This window comes from Vitis vinifera, chromosome 11, assembly GCF_030704535.1.
Source record: "Vitis vinifera cultivar Pinot Noir 40024 chromosome 11, ASM3070453v1".
NCBI classification, from domain to species: Eukaryota; Viridiplantae; Streptophyta; class Magnoliopsida; order Vitales; family Vitaceae; genus Vitis; species Vitis vinifera.
Window position 1 is genome coordinate 448183 of NC_081815.1, and position 19455 is coordinate 467637.

General features: G+C 33.1%; 1 protein-coding gene across 1 annotated transcript; it reads right to left on the reverse strand.

The window, feature by feature from the left end:
- Positions 1–1006: 1006 nt before the first annotated feature.
- On the reverse strand, positions 1007–11919 carry LOC100254378 (kinesin-like protein NACK2). The gene is made up of 15 exons (XM_002275010.5): positions 11683–11919; positions 10860–11110; positions 10227–10316; positions 10015–10115; positions 9625–9738; positions 9455–9536; positions 8959–9026; positions 8062–8121; positions 7851–7975; positions 7146–7344; positions 6519–6656; positions 3938–4027; positions 2966–3865; positions 1580–1884; positions 1007–1392 (listed from the first exon to the last, which is right to left on the reverse strand). The coding sequence occupies exons 2-15, from the start codon at positions 11095–11097 to the stop codon at positions 1065–1067; spliced, it is 2838 nt and encodes a 945-aa protein (XP_002275046.2). The 5' UTR covers positions 11098–11110; positions 11683–11919; the 3' UTR covers positions 1007–1064.
- Between the last annotated feature and the right edge of the window lie 7536 nt (positions 11920–19455).

Consider the following 19455-nt stretch of genomic DNA (forward strand, 5'->3'; position numbering starts at 1 on the left):
TTTATAAAATTAAGTTAAATAATTTTTTTTTTCAAAAATACTAAATTAAATAAAAGTAGTTTTCAAAAATATTAAATTAAATAAAATTTTTTTCAAAAATATTAAATTAAATTAAAGTATTTAAAAAAATATTAAATTAAATATTTTTTTAAATATTAAATTAAATAAATTTATTTTTAAAAAATATTAAATTAAATAAAAGTATTTTAAAAAATATTAAATTACATAAAAGTATTTTTAAAAAATATTAAATTAAATCAAAAATATTAAATTAAATAAAAGTATTTTTCAGAAATATTATTTTTTTTTCTCAAAATCAACAAGGGCATTTTTAGAAATACTGAAGGATGATATCCTTCAACTCAATTTCCATACTTTCATCGGGTCTTGGACTCAATTTGAAGAGTTATATGGACCTTTTGTTAATTGGGAGGCCCATCTACCCCCAAAACATAATTCTCCCTTTTTTTTTATTGTTATTCAAATATTGGTTGCATTGTGTATGAAAATCTAATAACAAAAATATTATTATCAAATTATTATAATTATTTTAAATTGACGTAAAGAAATATGCGATTATGGTAAGACGCTTACAAATTAATCATATAATTTCAAAAAAATTATAACATGTTAACATTATCTTCTATTTAAGTATAAAATCAAAATAATCAAATAAAAAATCTATTACTCTATTAATACATGTCTTTATCTTTTTCCTTTTTTATTTTTTAGATCATTTTAATTTAATTTTTAAGATTATAATAAGGAGAGTTAAATTTCAACATAAAACTTTTGGTCGCAAATTTAATCTATGTTTTTTTTTTGGTCGCAAATTATTTAAATATAGATATAGAAACTTTTGTTTTATACTTCGCCAATCCAAACAAGGCCACGACTAGTAGTAGGACGAGGAAGGATTTGGAAGGAGATTATTAGTTTCTGCAGATGATGCCCGGCTTACTACAGAGGGATGGATGTACATTTGTTTTACAAAAGAAAAGTAGAGTGATGAAAATGAGAACACAAATAAATTGAATTAGTGAATTACAAGAAGAAATTATTTGTCACAGATGCAGGAGGTTTGATATCAAATTCCAGCCCATCCATGGCTTCCTGTCAGAGTGGGAAACAAAATTAAGTTCAAACATCTCCTTGGAAACATGCTCACCAGATTCACAGAACCCAACAAGCTTTGCAACAATTTCTGCACTTTCTTTAATATGTTCCATGTTGTGAGGGTCTGTCCACAATTTGTTCACCAGCTGCAGCCTCCTCTGTTTTCCTACTGCTGGTATCTCCCATTTTATGTACAGCATCTCTCTTTCTTCTTCTGTTAGTTTTGAACTCACCCTCTTGGCTAGATATTCTCTCTCTTGCTTAAGAGCCTTGATGCTGCGTGTGCACCATGCCAAAAATGGTCAGAAAATCATCATTTTTTCCCCCTTCCAAAGAGAAAAACTCATTCTGTTGTAGAACAAATTATGAATTCAGTCTTTATCAATATGTGTGTGTGCATTGAGCCAGAGGGAGGGAGGGAGGTAGGGGGAGAGAGGAATTCCTAGCAGCGCTACTAGAGTACCTTGATGAAACAAAGCTAGCAGGTTCATCACCCAAGAGTGCTGGGCTAGCATTGCCAAGCTCTGCCAAGTGCTGCTCCAACCAAGTCAACCTTCTAAGCTCAACTTCCATGTATATCTGATCAGCAGGATCTCCCTTAAATAGCAAAAAGAACTGTGTACGATGTATGATTGAAACATGGCACAAATACCATAACATGATAATTTGCTTTCTTTGGCTCTCAAACATCAAGTGCCATGACACAGGAGAATGATCAATCATATCTGTCTCCTCAGTTGCAGGCTCGTTTGTCTCCAGCTCCAATACCTAACACCACATATGGAAAGAAAAACCATGTTAAAGTTGATATGAAATTGTAACGCACCAAAGTAGACTGAGGTCTGTGGCTATCAATTCGATGAATAAAGAAAAGGGATGAAATTGATAAAAAGAGCAAAGAATTCAAAAAATGGTTCAGAGCAAAGAAAAGAGGAAGAAGAACTAAAGTCATATGGATTTACGAAGACTCCATGTATCTAGAAAAGAAATATCAAAGTAGTTCTGATGAGTCAATGATATTTTTACTTTCAATTCAGAGTTCTCAGTTACTAGACTGGATGGATGTTTTCATGCCTCACTTGATACCGATATCAACAACATTAAATTGATAGTGTACATAATTTACTAAAAGAACTGCAATTGAATTACTGAAAGATCAATGGTCCAGATTATACCATGTAATTAAAAAAGAAAAAAAAAATCAACAACTTTTATGGCTCTACAATATTGGGAAAAACTCTGCAAAATATTCTACCCCTGATTTTATACAGAACAGCTTCAAATCTCAGTGATATAAAAGAATTCGCACCAAAGAAGGACGTTCAAGGCAGCTGAAGCTTTGAGGTCATGTACAATAATAAGAAAGAATCAATGAGAAACTACATAAGAGACAGGAGGTTCAATGCAGTTTGGTCGAACCATATCTGCATCCATGGATGAGATATCAATCAACTACATCATAGAGAATGCTGGACACTAAGAAGCTATATGGGATCAGAACAAAAGTAATAATTTTGATAACGAATAGAACACCCAAGCCTCATGTCATAGTATCAGCAGACAGAATATAATGTGTATGTGTGTGTCTGTCTACTTGATAACAATCAAACATATTACTATCTTAGGACCAAGACCAACTACCTCAGACTGAAACCCAGACTAATAGACAAGTTTTTGGAATGTAAACAATCTCAACTCTCAGGAGCCAGAACTTAATGTCAGAACAGCATTGTTGCGACTTGCATAACTCATGTTGATTCTACCAAGAAGTTTAAGTAAAATCTTCTCAGTAGATCTGAATTATAAATCAATATTAGGAAAAAGTGCATGAAGTATGACTGGTTCTCACCTGGCAAACCAAGAGCTGCTTTTGGTATTGTAGCTTTGCCACCCGTTCTTTTAACTCAGTAACATAAGCTCTAATGCTCTGTATGTTCTCCTCAGCTGCATTCTTGAACATTCTTTGCATTTTCTTCACATTAACTGAATTCGATCTCTGTGAGACAGGAGTGCCCTCCCTTGAGATACAGTTGCCACTTTGATCACTCCTTGGTGAGGTAGCTTTATACAGACCAGGTAATGCATCACCACCTCCAGACACAATATTATTATGCTCTGGTGCCCTGTTTTCAACCTCACATTCCATTACCTTTCGAGAGGACATAGGTGAGCACGGGGAGCGTATTAAGTTTGGCATGGTCCCATTGTTGCTCAAGGCAAATGGATGGACTTTCTTCTTCTTCGATTGGGCCTTGGGTTCTGGAGTCTTCTCAGTGCTAGGAAAAGAAAACACTAGTTTGTCTATTGATTTCTGAACATTCTCAAGCTTCCTTTCTAGAGATTCAATAGTGCTTCCTTGAGAGTTCAAACGAGTGATCTCTTCTTTCAAGTTGGCCTTGTCTTGAAGCATGATATCTTCTGGAATGGACCTAACTACTTGCATGTCCTTTATTTCTGATAACATTTTAGCTATGGATACAACAGCATCTTGACTCCCTAGTCTGTGAGAAACAACCTCCTTGTGAAGAACTTCAAGTGCTCGATTTGCTTCTTCGCCAAGCTGCCTCTGCTGCAGCTCAAGCTTTCGGATTTCATGCACAAGCATGGATGGATCTGTGGAGGTAGCTGACTGCCTCACCATTGCTGGCCTCCCAACTGCAACTTTTCGCCTAGTCTTTGGAGTAGGTCTACCTGAAAATGATTCATTTTCGTCCGGAAAGGAAAGACACTTGACTACTTGATGAGAACCCTGACAGTGAAATAAAAGATAAGTTTAAGACAAACACTGGAAATATAGACCCAACTAAAATCTTTATAGTACCTCGTGCTCTTTCCGTGACTTTCTTTCTACTTCAAGTTGGGATTGAGCATAGTCTCGTTGGCGCTTCAACTCTTTCATATCCTTCTCCATCTGCATATCAGATGTTCCTTTTCAATTAAAATATACTGACAAGGAAGAGAGTCCATTTTTTAAATCACCTGAGCTATCTATGCTCACTGCCCCCACCAAAAAGAAAAAGACGAAAAAAAATTTCTTTTCTCCTCTGGTTGGTAATGAAACCTAGAGACAAGAACTATATATTGATTTTTTCATAATTTCTGCATTATTAAAAAGAGATAAAAGAAACAAGAAAAAATGGATCCTCTGCAATCAAGCTGAGGACTAAAGGAAACATCAATATAAAAGGGATGACAATTTATTTCTTGATTAATAGTGATTTGTGCCCAAAATCTGGACTTCACTATGTTTGGTTCCAGGAAAACATTAAGGAGAAAAAAAAAAAAAGGAAAATGATTTTGGGTTATTTGATTAAAAGTGTAAAACAAATGCATATTCAGAAGAATAGCCTCAATCTTTTAGAAACATGAATTATAACCTCTTTTTGACAAAAATATCCTTCAACAATTTTTTAATCCCTATCTCACTTTAAACACTTTTTGGATAAAAAGTTCAAAGGTAAAAAAAATGTCAAAATGAGGTTATATATGCAATTTTCAATACATGGAAGTTGTTTTTTTAAATATGGGTATTATCTCATCCCATTTAATAAAATATTTCAATAATTTTCTCATGCTTGGTTTTATTCTAAAAAATATGAAAGAAAATCAAATATAGTTACAATTAGTTAGAAACTTATGAAATTTTAAATTATTTGTTCTTTATATAGAAGAGTTAAAATAAGTAAAATGAGTTTGAAGTAGCATATAAAAATGATTAATTGACTTTAAATCTTTTTTTTTTTTTCTTTCCTCTTTCTCTCAAAATTTTCAAGAATCAAACATGGCTATAAAAGGGCTAACAACTGCGTTTTAGACACAAGAAATGGGTTAAATCACTGCCTTTTAGCTTAGATTTGGCTAGTATCACCTTTGAGGATTAATGCATTATTTTTCAGTAAAAAGGCAGACAATGGAGAAAATGTGAGATGCTGGATGCAATCCTATTGTGCGAGATGGAAAGAAGGCAGGACTGTGCTTATGAGGGGGGGTTTGAGGAGTTGCAACAATAGGCCATAAAGGAAACAAAAATAGAAAAAGATAAATGAGGCATGGAATCAGTTTGGAAACCAAAGCCAACCAATTTCAGGAGAGAAATCGATTTCAAGTAGGAAGGTTCAACACAAGAATGTGCATGAAATTAGTTTACCAATTTGAACCCGATTTAGTATCCCTGAAACTGATTTGGCCGTTCGGCACAATGGAGAAACATTGAAATTCCTATTTCAACATCCTGAAATCGATTTCACCATGTTCCTTGCATTTTTCAAAATGAGAATTCTGCTTTTGGAGATTGTTTTAACGAATTAGGGGTTTGAAACAATATTTTGGTTCAAGTGACCCATGAGAGTGAGCCATGTGTCATTCTAAGTCTAGGATATAAATATTTTCACACTTAGTTTTGAGAGGAGAGGATTCTATGTCGAACAACATTTTTTTGATTTTCTTTTGATACTTTGAACCCTGGTTTCTTTTTTAACTTTTCAATAGAGATATCTTTAGTTTTTCTTATGGAATCTGTGTGACAACCACTCCATGGGAGGCCAGAAAGCCTTTATTTTAGAGATGAAGCATGAAGGTGGAGTAAGAGGACAAGGAGGACTAAGATTGAACATGGAAATGTGGATTGGTAGATTAGGGTTTTAATGTTTAAATCTGACAGAAAAAAGCCTCTGAGTAGGTTGGATTAGATGCGATACAGTAGATGCTTTTGAGGTACTAGTGATACTAGGCACTGCTTGATCACTAGTTGACTTGGTTTAATCTATTGTGATTAAGTCTAAAGTCAAATATGCAAGTTGAATGAATGAACTTAAAAGGCCTAAACCACACTTCAAGTTGATTGGGTTTAGTGATATGAATATAAAAAGAATCAATTTTTAGGGTTCAAATTTGAATTGGTCTCTAGGCTTGATTTGATCTCAAACGGATCTTGAATCCTAAGCCATAGATCTCAATATTGCTCTCTCTTGTGTACTGGATCCAAAGCTGGATTGTGAAAACTTGTAGTTACAGATTGATTTAAATCATTTTCAACTTGGAAACAAAATTTGATCTTTTAATTGGAAGATATTTTTAGTTATGTAAAGGTAATCCTAGGTATATTATACTCTAAACAATTCACAAACAATCAAACTATATCATTCCCGGAGGACAACAATCCAGATGCTATACACTGTAGTTATCCTATTTCTGTGTTTTTCTTGGCTAGGATTTCTACATTCATAAATATTTTAATAATAAAAACAGAAAGTATTGCAGCCAAAGTTCTAAGATCATAAATAGGGTAATAAATAGCAAGTATATTTCTTTCTAGGAGCTGAAAGAGTATTTAAGTGCACTTAATTGACTGGCTTGTTATCTCCTAAGATGAAGAGGAATTGTCACATTACTACCATGCATACCTGCTGGATTTTCAAGTCCTTCTCCATCAGTAAAGTTCTTATACATGCAGAGGAAGAAGGTTCTGGACTTCGTAGCTCAGCTTCAAGTCGGGCAACCTCCTTTTGTAAATGCTTTACTAATTTCTTGTCTGGTACAACCTAACCATAAAAAATCATTTTCTGACTTAGAAAACAAGTCTTTATCATTAGAGTGGTTAACTGGTTTGTAAAACACATATAATGGGTACCACAAATAATCAGTGGGGAGAAACTAGCCTGCAGGTGTGTTAACTCCTTGTCAGATATATTTAAAGGTGGTCCAATGCAAACTTAAGGAAAGAAAGGCTCTGAGGCCAGACTCCAGCATGCAACTCTACAGTAACTTGGATTATTGTTGTGGTGATTCATTGAAATGGATTCACCTACTGCTCTAGAGAAGTTAAACATGTCCATCTCAGTGGTCACAAAGAAGTATTTTCCTAGACTCAAAATTCCCAGGGAATGAATTTTTATCTATGCATCCATTGTTAAACAGGAACATGAAAAACAAGCAGTTCTTTGAATCAAGACATTAATAAATATCCAAAGCTTGAATATGATATAATCACAATCTTTGATTATTGAAGAAAACTTTGTTACTTATCATACCATGTTTATTTGAGCAGTGTTGGTAACTTCCTTTGCACTAGTTGCAAATGAGAGCGTGTTCCTTGATTGCTCTACATGACTTAATCCTGGACTCACAGTGCATATTATTGCTGTTCGAGCATTTCCTCCAAGTGAAGGCCGTAATATTCGTGTAAGTTTTGAATCTCTGTATGGTATATGATCGATCCTTTTTCCACCACTGCAAACAGAAAAACTTGGTAAGACACTATCCTAAAGCAGTTCTCTTTTCCCAAAATTTATCAACAATTATGATCATATTTGTATTATAGCATTTTCAATTGCATGGGGTGGATGACAAGATTTAAATGCAGAAAACAAATCTTTGGACGAAACTGGATCCTGAAAGAAAGGCATGTATTAACTTTTATAACTGCAATTTAACCAAATAGATCAGAGGCCCATAAATTCAAAATTCAATAGACTGCCTCAAGCACTACCTTATGTTCACATGTTATATCTATGATATTTCATTAGTTTCCAATACTACAGCAATCAAACATCATCATTAATGATTCGAGTAAAATTCTGTGCATTTCAGAAGCCAGTTTGGACGTCTATGTTGACAGTTAATTTTAAAACATGACTAAATAGCACAATAAAGAAATTTTAGGAGTCAAATATAGTAGGTACTGAAGTCCCTGATGTATGCAAACCATGATGTTTTCAGCCTTTGCACTTGCTAACCTTAGCTTTCTAATCACTGTTGTGAGTGTTAACAAGCTGCGGTTAATGTGACTGCCTTCTTTCAATCTTGTTCCATCTGCATTTGTTTGGGAGGCACGCTCACTTCCAGCAAGGTCCACAAGATTCTGCAGAATTCCAGTACTCCAATTATCAGAGTTGAACCGTAGTTTACTGAAAAAACTCCTCGGTAAAGGCGAACAAATATACGAACCAGACTTGCTATGAAAGATTTCACACACCCTGAATTGTCTCGGAGACTACTCTCTATGGTCTGAAACCAAAAAGTGAAGTAGTATACGACAAGATGTTAGTCTTATGTATGTATCAGAATTGCTACTAAAAAGTTAATGTGCAGTAAAAAATCAGGCCATGAAAATAACAATAAAACCAAGCACAAGGCATATGATGGCACGCATCTGCACTTACATACTGAACCATGTACCAGATTGAGTAGGAAAAGCATTCATAGGGAGGGGGGAGAATTGAAGTATTCAAGCTTGACCTTTGTTTTGTCTAAGATATGAAATCTCAAGTTAACACATTTTCTCAAGTTCAGCTTTATTAGCTTTTCATATAGCTAGTCCTCGGCCCTGCTAAGAAAGGTAGCCTTGTCGAGTAGAGGTCGTTTAGAGCTCAAAAAGTTTTTATTCTTTAGCTGATAGTCAACATCTTAAAATACAAGCAAAGTGACTTCTTTCAGTAATGTTTTGCCCTTTAAATAGTTCTTTGTTTACCAAATTACCTTCTGCCCTTCAAATAGTTCTTGTTTACCAAACTACCTTCTACCATGCCGAATGGCAGCAATTGTTACACTATTAATTCCAAGGGGTAGGGAAACTGCAGCAGACAGCAAGATGAGCTAGGGCACCATGTATTCCAAGAAAAAGCATCACAATTAGGGCCCACTTATTCACATTAATGGAATAGGGAAGCATGATGCACCTTGTATTCCCTACTAATAATAAAACTCATACATAACAGTTAGTCATACCAGCCTGATTACTCGTACATCACAATTAGTTAGTCATACCAGCCTGACTACTCATACATCACAATTAGTTAGTTATACCAGCCTGATTACTCATACATAACAATTAGTTAAGCATACCAGCCTGATTATCTGATGTGATCTCGAGCTTTTGTCGTTCAAAGCAGTTTCTCCTACTTGCCTTTGAGCTGCATAAATAGATATTGGTAAATGCCAGAAAATAAGAAGTATGGTACAAGAGAAGAATTTTCATTTTTTATTTTTCCTTTTTTTATTAATAAAATGCAGCATAGCTTTCCTGTTCCCTCATTAATCTTATTCTTAGTGAATACAATATCAAGGGAAAGTTCACTTTGTTATCAATAACAAAATAAATAAATCAGCCTCACATGGAAGCACTAACCATTCAGCAGAAATCAACACTGGAAACAGAAATTTTAAAAAGAAAAAAGAAAAAAAAGAACGGAATTGAATGTCTAGAAATGCCCTTTTTGGGGCTTGGGAAATCCTGATTGTCCACACTAAGATTGATTGGTCATACTGTTGGGATGTCAATGTAGGAAAAACATGAATTATCAATCTTAAAAACCTTATAGTACATGTATGTGGGGGATACCTTCACAAATACAGATCAAGTGTCTTAGATGCTGACTATCCTTAACAACCTCCTCGACTAATTTTTCCACAATTGTCCCTTTCTACATTCAAATATCGAAAATGTCAATATGGAGAGGTAAAGAGAGTTGTCTGAATTTTCCTCATCACTAGAAAATCCCTTATAAATACCTCAGGATCATCCAGAAGCCGAAGGGAGCCAGATTCACGATTTAAGAGGTCCACAACAGTCTCATTATAGATCTCCAAAGCTGATAGTTTCAAAACAATATCCCTCTCTGTAGTCTGTGAGACATGGCAAATTAAACCATTGAATAGGTTTGTCATTTATTAATTTTAATATAAAAAGAGGAAAATATTAGCACGTATCAATTAGAAGACAGAATGACATCTCATAAAATTATATCACAGGGTATTGTGAAACTCAGATCTGAATGCTTCAAACTATAAGCCATGTTCTCATTTTTTTTTCCATGATATATTTCCATGACTTCAAAGTTAAGAGAAATATGTTTCACCCCAAAAAATTTATAACAAATTTTGGCAAGAGTCATATCTTACATTCTTGATATGTTCATAAATGTCCTTTACAGCATTGTCAGTTATTCCTCTCATGGTAAATGTCTTACCACTACTAGTCTGACCATATGCAAAAATTGTCGCTGCAAGAAAAAAGAAATTGAGTATCACTTAGAATTGGCTCAAAAAGCATCCACTTAGCCCATAGGAAAAACAGAAAGGAAACTGAGAATTTCATGCAAGCTTGCAGTTACCATTAATTCCAGTTAGTACAGATAGAGCAACATCCTTAGCTCCTTCTTCATACACCATCAAATTGGAGCAGGTTGGACCAAAAACTTTATCTGAGAAATTTAATAGGTAAATTAGAGATATTCTAAATAGGGCCCAATCAGAAGAGGGGAGTCTAGGAGGCGCAATCAATGAAAGGGAGCCAAAATAATAATAATAATAGGCACAAAATCAGATTCCACCCACTGAAGCTATGAATAAAAAATCTAAGTAGATGCATCAGAGAACCCCTAGACCACACAAACAGGGATTTAAGTAGGTCTTTGGTTGCCAATTACGTTTGCTCCATGCTGTAAAAAATCCTCCTGTTATACTCTTTCAAACTGCATGAGAACAAAGAGAGGACCCATCCTCCACACCCTGTTTTGACTCTTACCCACAAACCTGGCATGCCATCCATGTAATGCATCTTTGACTGACAGAGGAAGCATGTTGTTAGCTCTATATACTTCATATCAACAAATCTTGAAGTTTCAAAAGATCATATTGATGATAACCCCTTAAAAACTTATCTATCTACTCAGGTATCCAAGGGTTGACATTGAACATAAATGAAGAATAGCACCAAAGAACTGGAGGGTAATAGTTTAAAATACCAAAGGTGTATGGGGCTGTTGGTCGCTCATGATTTGGGTTCTTGAAAACAATGGTGTTTTCATCTGTGCAATCCCAAGCAATGAGATCATACATTGCTTGTTCTTTCCGGTTCAGTGGCCTCACTCGAACTGTGACACGTATCTTCTCCTCACAAACTTTTGGACCACCCGGAGTAGACAACGGGGTCCTCTGTATCTTAGAGAATGGAGTGGCTGGTGTCCCAACCATCATCTTCATTTACTACTATCCTCTGCATAAACAAATAAAAGCAGGATAAAGATTGTCACTATGAAACAAATAGCTTGGAATGATTAATATAATCATTCTAGTCTTGATTTATGTAGGCAAAAATAAACCTTTGGAATATCAACATTGTAGAACATAATCTGGGCTCTTACTCAAATTTCAGGCAAAAACCGTACCAAAAACCTAGTTCCAAGAAAGAAAATGGACCACCCACATCACATTGGAAGAGAAACCCTAATTTCCTGAACATACAATCCTGAATAATTCCCAGTTCTTTTGATTAAAAAAAAAAGAAAAAAAGAAAAATCATCTTCTAATGTAATCTTGAGCAGAAACCGTCATCAAAATCTTGCAAACCCTACAAATCTAGTCTTAACATTTTTTGCTCATTCACAAAAAAATCACCTGAAAATAACGAACAAGAACGTATGTACAACACAAGTAAATCAAGTAAAAAGAGAGCAAAAAAATTCCAAAATCACCAAACTACGTTGAGTATGAGTGTAAGTACAAAAAATCACCTGAGATAAAGAAAGATTCGGAAACTCTAACAAAAGAAACAAACGGATCACTCACATTTCAATCCGAGCCCTTCAGAGAGAGAAAGAGGACGAGAGAGACGTTGAAGGCCAGGGGCGGGCACGGCCGGAGGAGGCCGTAGGGAGACGGAAATGGAAGAATGCAAGGAAGTGAAGAAAGAGGATGTTGAAACAGTAGAGAAAGAGAGAGAAGGAGAGGAGTGTGTGTGGGTAACGGCTACTTTCGTTTCTTTATTTCGCCTATTTATTTTTCTTCCGCTGCCTGCATTTTCAAAATGTTGGGTGGGGCAATGATCGCCTGCAGATGGTTTACGTGAGCTTCCCCAGTGAGCTCCTCCTTCATTTTGTTTTTCTTAATCCTATCTAAAATTTTAGGTTTTAGAAATTTATCATTTTTGTTTACTTATTTTATGCTATCAATTTTTGATATATTTTTTATTTTCTCTTGTTGCATTTGGAATTCAAATAAATAGCATTTAACTATTCACTGTATTTAAATGTATTCCTCAAAAGCAAAGAAAAAGGTAATTTCTTTAACGTCATATTTAATTAACCGACTTATAAGATAGGATGTGATAAAAATAAATAAATATCATATTCTATTCTATATTTGGTTGGTGATTTATCTTATTCTATATATATATATATCTATATATGATATATGCATATCCATGTATCATAAATTTATTTATTTTTAATTATTTTTTTATATACTTATTTTATTAAATAAATTTTTTATTATAAATTAAATTTACGAAGAGAATTTTTTTAAAAAAATTATAAACTAATATTTATATATAATATATAAATTATTTTTATATATTGAACAACACATTATAAAAAAAATTATTTTTAAAGTTTAAAGATTTTAATCATGAATATTATTAAATATAAAATAAATTTCAATTTTTAAATAAAAAATATTAGAATGTGATAGAATTTTTATTTTAAACGTTAACAATAATATATATTTCATATTATTATTTTTATTTATTTTATAAATTAAATATAAACTTAAGATAACATAACATATCTCATTGGATATACTACCTTAGAATATTATATTCATAATATATGAATATCATAATATATTATATCCTATTGAAAATTATATTCTACAATATATATTTCTTATTGAATGAAATATAACATCTTAAGATATACATATCTTATCCACTCTTACACTGTCAACCAAACATAACCTAGAAGAATAGTCTTTGAATCGTTAGTTTCTAGTTTTTTTGTCTCATAAACGATAAAAACCAAATTAAATCTAACATTTTAAGATTTTCATGGCCTATGAATTATAATTATTTAATGTTTAATGAGTTTTTTAAAATTTATTATTGTGCTTATTCAGTAAACTCTTTTAAAATAATTCATTATTATTAGACTATGGTCAAATTAATCTTTAAATGCATTTGTTAAATTTTGGATTAAATAAGCATGGTTTGGTTATATTTTTTTAGCACTAAAAGTCTAATCAATTTTGACTTAAAAGTGTAAATTGATCTTATTTGTTAGTCCAAGGGTTCTCCTAATAAGGTTTTAATAATAACAAACCATGTTTAAGTTACTAATTGGTTTGAATTGTAACGAATTTCAGGTATTAATTTGAAAATTCATCAAATGACCTAATGGATACAAAATCAAGACATTTGGAAAACCTTTAATCATAGGAAACAAATGTAAGATGAATGCATAGGTGCACTTAGGTTTTACATATCATTTCATGCATATTTGGAAAACTTGGTTTATTCTTTAAAGTTACAATTTTATTAAAACCCGAATTTTATCAAATGTACCTTAGGCAAAACGTTTCAAAATTGATATATTAATTTACCTTAAGACCTTGACTAAGTGTTAAAAAAGAAAAAAACATAAAAAGATAGGTTTTCAGGGTCAAATTGTTGAACCGGTCAAGGCACTAGGCCAACCGGCTCAACCGGCCAAGGTACTGGTTGACCGGTTCCCTTTGCCCGGTCGAAGAGTGCAAAAACACTCTCTCTTTTCCAGTAGCCTTCCTTTCCCGATCGAGTTCCGGTCGAAGCAACGGTAACTTGCCAAAACATTAAATGCTCCAATGGTTAGTGAACCGGTCGAACCTCAGATCAATCGGTTGAGGCTGCTTTTTTATTTTCTTGGCTCCCGAGGTTAGAAACCTATAAATAGAGAGCTCCACTTCATTTATAACATATAAAACACCTGCATTTATTTGTCCACCCACTTATTCTTGCCTTAAAATCTCTCATTTCTTTCTTGGTACATTAAATTTTCACTTTCATATCCTTTAGTGCACCTTTGTGATTCATCCTAACTTTGATTTTTATTTGAGCCATCATTGAGCTAGGTTGATGGATTCATTCTTGTAAAATTAAGTGTTAAAACCTTCAAGTGAGTTGAATCTTGAAGAGATTGTGTAAGAGCCCATTGGAGCCGGAATTCAAGTGTAAAGGAGATTAGAAACTTGGTTGAAGTTTTAAGTTAGTGGAACCCTCACTAGGTTAAGAGCTTGAGGAGAGTGGATGTAGGCAAGGAAGTGTCGAACCACTATAAAATTTGAGTTTGATTTCTCTAACTCTATCCTTTTATATTTGCTTCTATTGTGCTTGAATTTGTTGTGTTCAAAAATATTTTTAAAAACCCAATTCATCCCTCTCTTGGGTGTTTTTCTCATTTAAGATTAGCCTTTATTTTCTCAATTGGTATCAGAGTTAAGCTTCTTGTTTAAGACTTAATCGTCTAAGAGGAAATGACTATTCCATCAAGCTCATCTCACACTGCAAGTTTTGCAAAAAATAGAGCTCAATTTTTTACGGGAACCGACTATCCCTATTGGAAAACTAAAATGACTTGGTATATACAATCAACTGATTTAGACGTATGAGACATCATTGAAGATGACCTAACTTTTCCTTCAAAACTAGTTGATGGAGTCATAGTTCCAAAACCCAAGCAAGTATGAAATAAGCTTGATAGAAGAAATTTTCAATTAAATGCTAAGGTCGTTTTCACTTTGCAATGCACTATGGATAGAAATAAATATAATAGAATATGTCAATGCAAACTAGCTAAAGAAATTTGGAGATTGCTTGAAATAACTCATGAAGTAACAAATCAAGTGAAAAAGTCAAAAATCAATTTACTTGTTCATAACTATGAATTGTTTTTTATGAAAGAAAATGAGACTATTGTTGAGATGATCACTAGGTTCATCAACATTGTCAATGATCTTGAAGCATTGGGAAAGACCTACAAGGAATCCGAAAAGGTGATGAAGATCTTGAGGTCACTCCCATCAAAGTGGCATACAAAGGTCACCATAATTCAAGAAGCCAAAGACTTGACCAAGCTACCTATAGAGGAGCTCATAGGGTCATTAATGACATATGAGATCAATTTGGAAAAGAAGCTAAAAGAAGGTGAAGACAAAAAGAAGAAGAGCATAACTCTCAAAGCTACAACTAAGGAAGAAGAAGAAGAAGTTGAAGAAGAAAAACAAAGTGAAGAAGATGATGGTTTAGCCCTCATCATAAGAAAGCTCAACAAATATATAATGGGTGAAAGGTTTAGAGGAAGGAGGTTCACCTTTAGAAAAGACCTTTCTAAAAAGGAATCTTCATCTCATGGTGACAAGGAGAAATGAGAAGAGAAAAGAGATTTGGTATGTTTCAAATGCAAGAAACCGGGACACATTAAATATGATTGTCTTCTTTACAAAAGTAAAGCCAAGAGGAGAATGAAGAAGGCAATGATGGCCATTAGGAGTGAAAGTGAAGAATCACTTGAAGAAGAAAATGAGAAAGAAGTGGCAAACATGTGCTTCATGGCAATAAATGAACTTGATGAAGTAAACTCTAACTTTAGTGATGAAGATATGCATAATGTTTTTGAAAAATTGTATGAGGATTTTGAAAAAACTTAGTTTGAAAAATATTTCTCTTAAAAAGAAAATTCAACAACTTGAAAAAGAACTTGGAGAAGTAAAAGGAAAATTTTCAATTGTTTAAATTTCTAAAACTCATCTTGAAAAAAAAAAATAAGATTTTGAGAAAGAAAAATGAATGGTTGACCTTTTCTCTTTCAATATTTTATTGTGGACAAAAATATTTTAAAATGATTCTAGCTAGCCAAAAATGTGTTTTTAACAAATAAGGGCTAGGATTCAAATCTTCAAAAAATCAAAAGTATTTTAAAAACTATTTTGTAAAAGAATCCACCAGTGTAAGTCCTTCCACTACTTGCAACTTTTGTGGAAGAGGAGAGCACATTAGTAGTACATGTCCTTTAAGAAATGATTCTCAAAAGAATTCAAATGCAAAAGGTAAAAATGTTTGGATTGAAAAATCCAAGGTCACTAACCCTTAAGGACCCAAAAAGATATGGGAACCTAAATCAACTTGAGTTTTATATTGTAGGATTCAAAAAAAGATAAGTGGTTCTTGGATAGTGGATGCTCAAGACACATGACCAGAGATGAATCCAAATTTGCTTTTCTTATAAAGAAAAATGGAGGATATGTTACCTTTGGAGACAATGCAAAAGGAAGAATTATTGGTCAAGACAACATTGGTAATGATACATCCTTTTTTATTGAAAGCATTTCATTAGTAGATGGTTAAAAACATAACCTTTTAAGTATTGGTCAACTTTATGACAAAGGTTTTAAAATAATTTTTGAAGCATCTTATTGCATCATTAAGGATATTCAAAATGATAAAACCATCTTCATGGGCCATAGATATAATAATGTTTACGCTATAAATATTTCAAAATATGATGGTCATGATAGATGTTTTTCAAGCATGCATGATCAAAGTTGGTTGTGGCGTAGGAGGTTGGGACATGCTAACATGGACCTCATTTCTCAACTCAATTAAAATGAACTTGTTAGAAGCCTTCCCAAAATAAATTTTCAAAAAGATAAAGTTTGTGAAGCTTGTCAAGTGGGAAAGCAAATCAAAACTCTTTCAAAAATAAAAACTTAATTTCCATATCTAGGTCACTTGAGTTGTTGCATATGAATTTATTTAGTCCCTCTAGGACACCAAGTCTTGGAGGAAAGTCTTATGCATATGTTATTATGGATGACTTCTCTAGATACACATGAGTCTTGTTTTTAAGTCAAAAGAATGAAACCTTTTATGAATTTTCAAAGTTTTGCAATAAGGTTCAAAATGAAAAAGGTTTTACAATTACTTGTATAAGAAGTGATCATGGGAGAGAATTTGAAAATATTGATTTTGAAGAGTATTACAAAGAGCATGGAATTAACCACAAGTTTTCGGCTCCTATAACTCATCAACAAAATGCAGTAGTTGAAAGGAAAAATAGAACGCTTCAAGAAATGGCTAGAACCATGCTAAATGAAAACAATTTACCAAAATATTTTTGGGTAAAAGCTGTTAACACTTGTTATGTTTTAAATAGAATATTATTGAGGCTCATTTTTAAAAAAACTCCCTATGAGCTTTGGAAAGACAAGAAACCCAACATTAGCTATTTCAAAGTCTTTGGGTGCAAATGTTTTATATTAAACACCAAAAACAATCTTGGAAAATTTGATGCAAAATTGGATGCTGGAATTTTTCTTGATTATTCAACTTCAAGTAAATCTTTTAGAGTTTTTAACAAAAGAACCATGGTTGTAGAGGAGTCCATTCATGTTATTTTTTATGAATCTAACAATTCTCTCCAAGAAAGAGAGAATTTTGATGATGATTTAGGCTTGAAGACCTCCATGGGAAGATTGCAAATTGAAGATAGAAAACAACAAGAAGTAATTGGAGAGGATCCCAAGAAAGAAGAATCACCATTGACACTATCCCCTCCGCAACAAGTGCAAGGTGAATCAAGTCAAGACCTTCCTAAAGATTGGAAGTTTGTCATCAATCACCCACAAGATCAAATTATATGTAATCCATCTAGTGGGGTAAGAAATAGATCATCTCTTAATAGCATTTGCTATAGTCTTGCTTTTATCTCTCAAATTGAGCCTACAAATATAAATGATGCTTTAGATGATGAAAATTGGATGATTGTTATGCAAGAAAAGTTAAATCAATTTAAAAGAAGTGAAGTATGAGAATTAATACCAAGACCTTCAAATCAAAGTGTTATTGGGACTAAATGGGTCTTTAGAAATAAAATGGATGAAAATGGCATAATTGTTAGAAGTGAAGCAAGATTGGTAGTCTAAGGTCTTAATCAAGAAGAAGTGATAGATTATGAAGAAACCCTTGCCCCCATAGCTAGGTTGGAAGTTATTGAGATGCTACTTGTATTTGCATGTTTTAAAGACTTTGTTTTATATCAAATGGATGTGAAAATTGCTTTTTTAAATGACTTTATAACTGAAGAAATATATATTGAACAACCACCCGGTTTTCAAAATTTTAACTTTCCTAACCATGTTTTTAAACTTAAAAAGGTACTTTATGGTTTGAAACAAACACCTAGAGTATGGTATGAAAGATTGAGTAAATTTCTTTTGAAAAATGATTTTAAAATGGGAAAATTTGACACAACTCTTTTCATAAAGACCAAAGAAAATGATATGCTCTTAATTCAAATATATGTTGATGATATTATTTTTAGTGCTACTAATGTCTCTCTTTGTGAAGAATTTTCTAAGTGCATGCATAGTGAGTTTGAAATGAGCATGATGAGAGAATTCAACTTCTTCCTTGGACTTCAAATCAAGCAACTAAATGAAAAAACCTTCATCAATCAAGCAAAGTATATAAGAGATCTTCTCAACAGGTTCAACATAGAAGAAACCAAAACAATGAAGACTCCAATGAGCTCATCCATTAATCTTGATAAGGATAAGAAATGTAAACCCATTGACTCTACTGTGTATAGAGGCATGATAGGTTCTTTGCTATATTTGACCGCTAGTAGACCCGACATTATGTATAGTGTATGTTTGTGTGCTAGATTTCAATCTTGTCCTAAAGAGTTTCACTTAAGTGTCGTAAAAATAATTCTTAGATATTTAAAAGGGACAATAGACATAGGCTTATGGTATCCTAAGAGTGATAACTTTGAATTAATTGGTTTTTCGGATGCTGATTTTACCGGTTGTAAGGTTGAAAGAAAAAACACTAGTGACACTTGTTATTGCTTAGGACACTCATTTGATTCATGGCATAGTAAGAAGCAAAATTCGGTAGCTTTGTCAATGACGGAAATCGAATACATAGTAGTCGGTTTATGTTGTGCACAAATTCTTTGGATTAAACAAACACTTAGTGATTTTGATTTATCTTTTGAGCATGTTCCTATTAAATGTGATAATACTAGTGTCATAAATATATCAAAAAATCTCGTGCAACACTCTAGGACTAAGCATATAGAGATTAGACATCATTTTCTTATAAACCATGCACAAAAAGGTGACATAACACTTAAATTTGTAAGCACAAAAGATCAATTTGTCGATATCCTTACAAAACCTCTAAGTGAAGAACAATTTGTTGATATTAGAAGACAACTAGGAGTGATTTCTTTATGATCTAATGATTGCTTAATGAATTTTTTATGAATATACCTTCTGATTGCATGAATTTCATGTCATAAGGATCATACAGACATATAAAAATCAAAATTCCCTTGGCATTGGGTATAAAAAATGGGGATTTCAACTGAAAAGGGCAGACGGATCAAAAAACGAGAAAATGCACAAAATGTGAAAAGTCAAATTATTGAGTACATTGACCAGGAGGTCGACCGGATGAGGACTGGTCGATCGGTTTCTTCGGGATTAGGGTTTTAATTAGCCTCCCGTGCTTTGTTTTTTCCACCATTC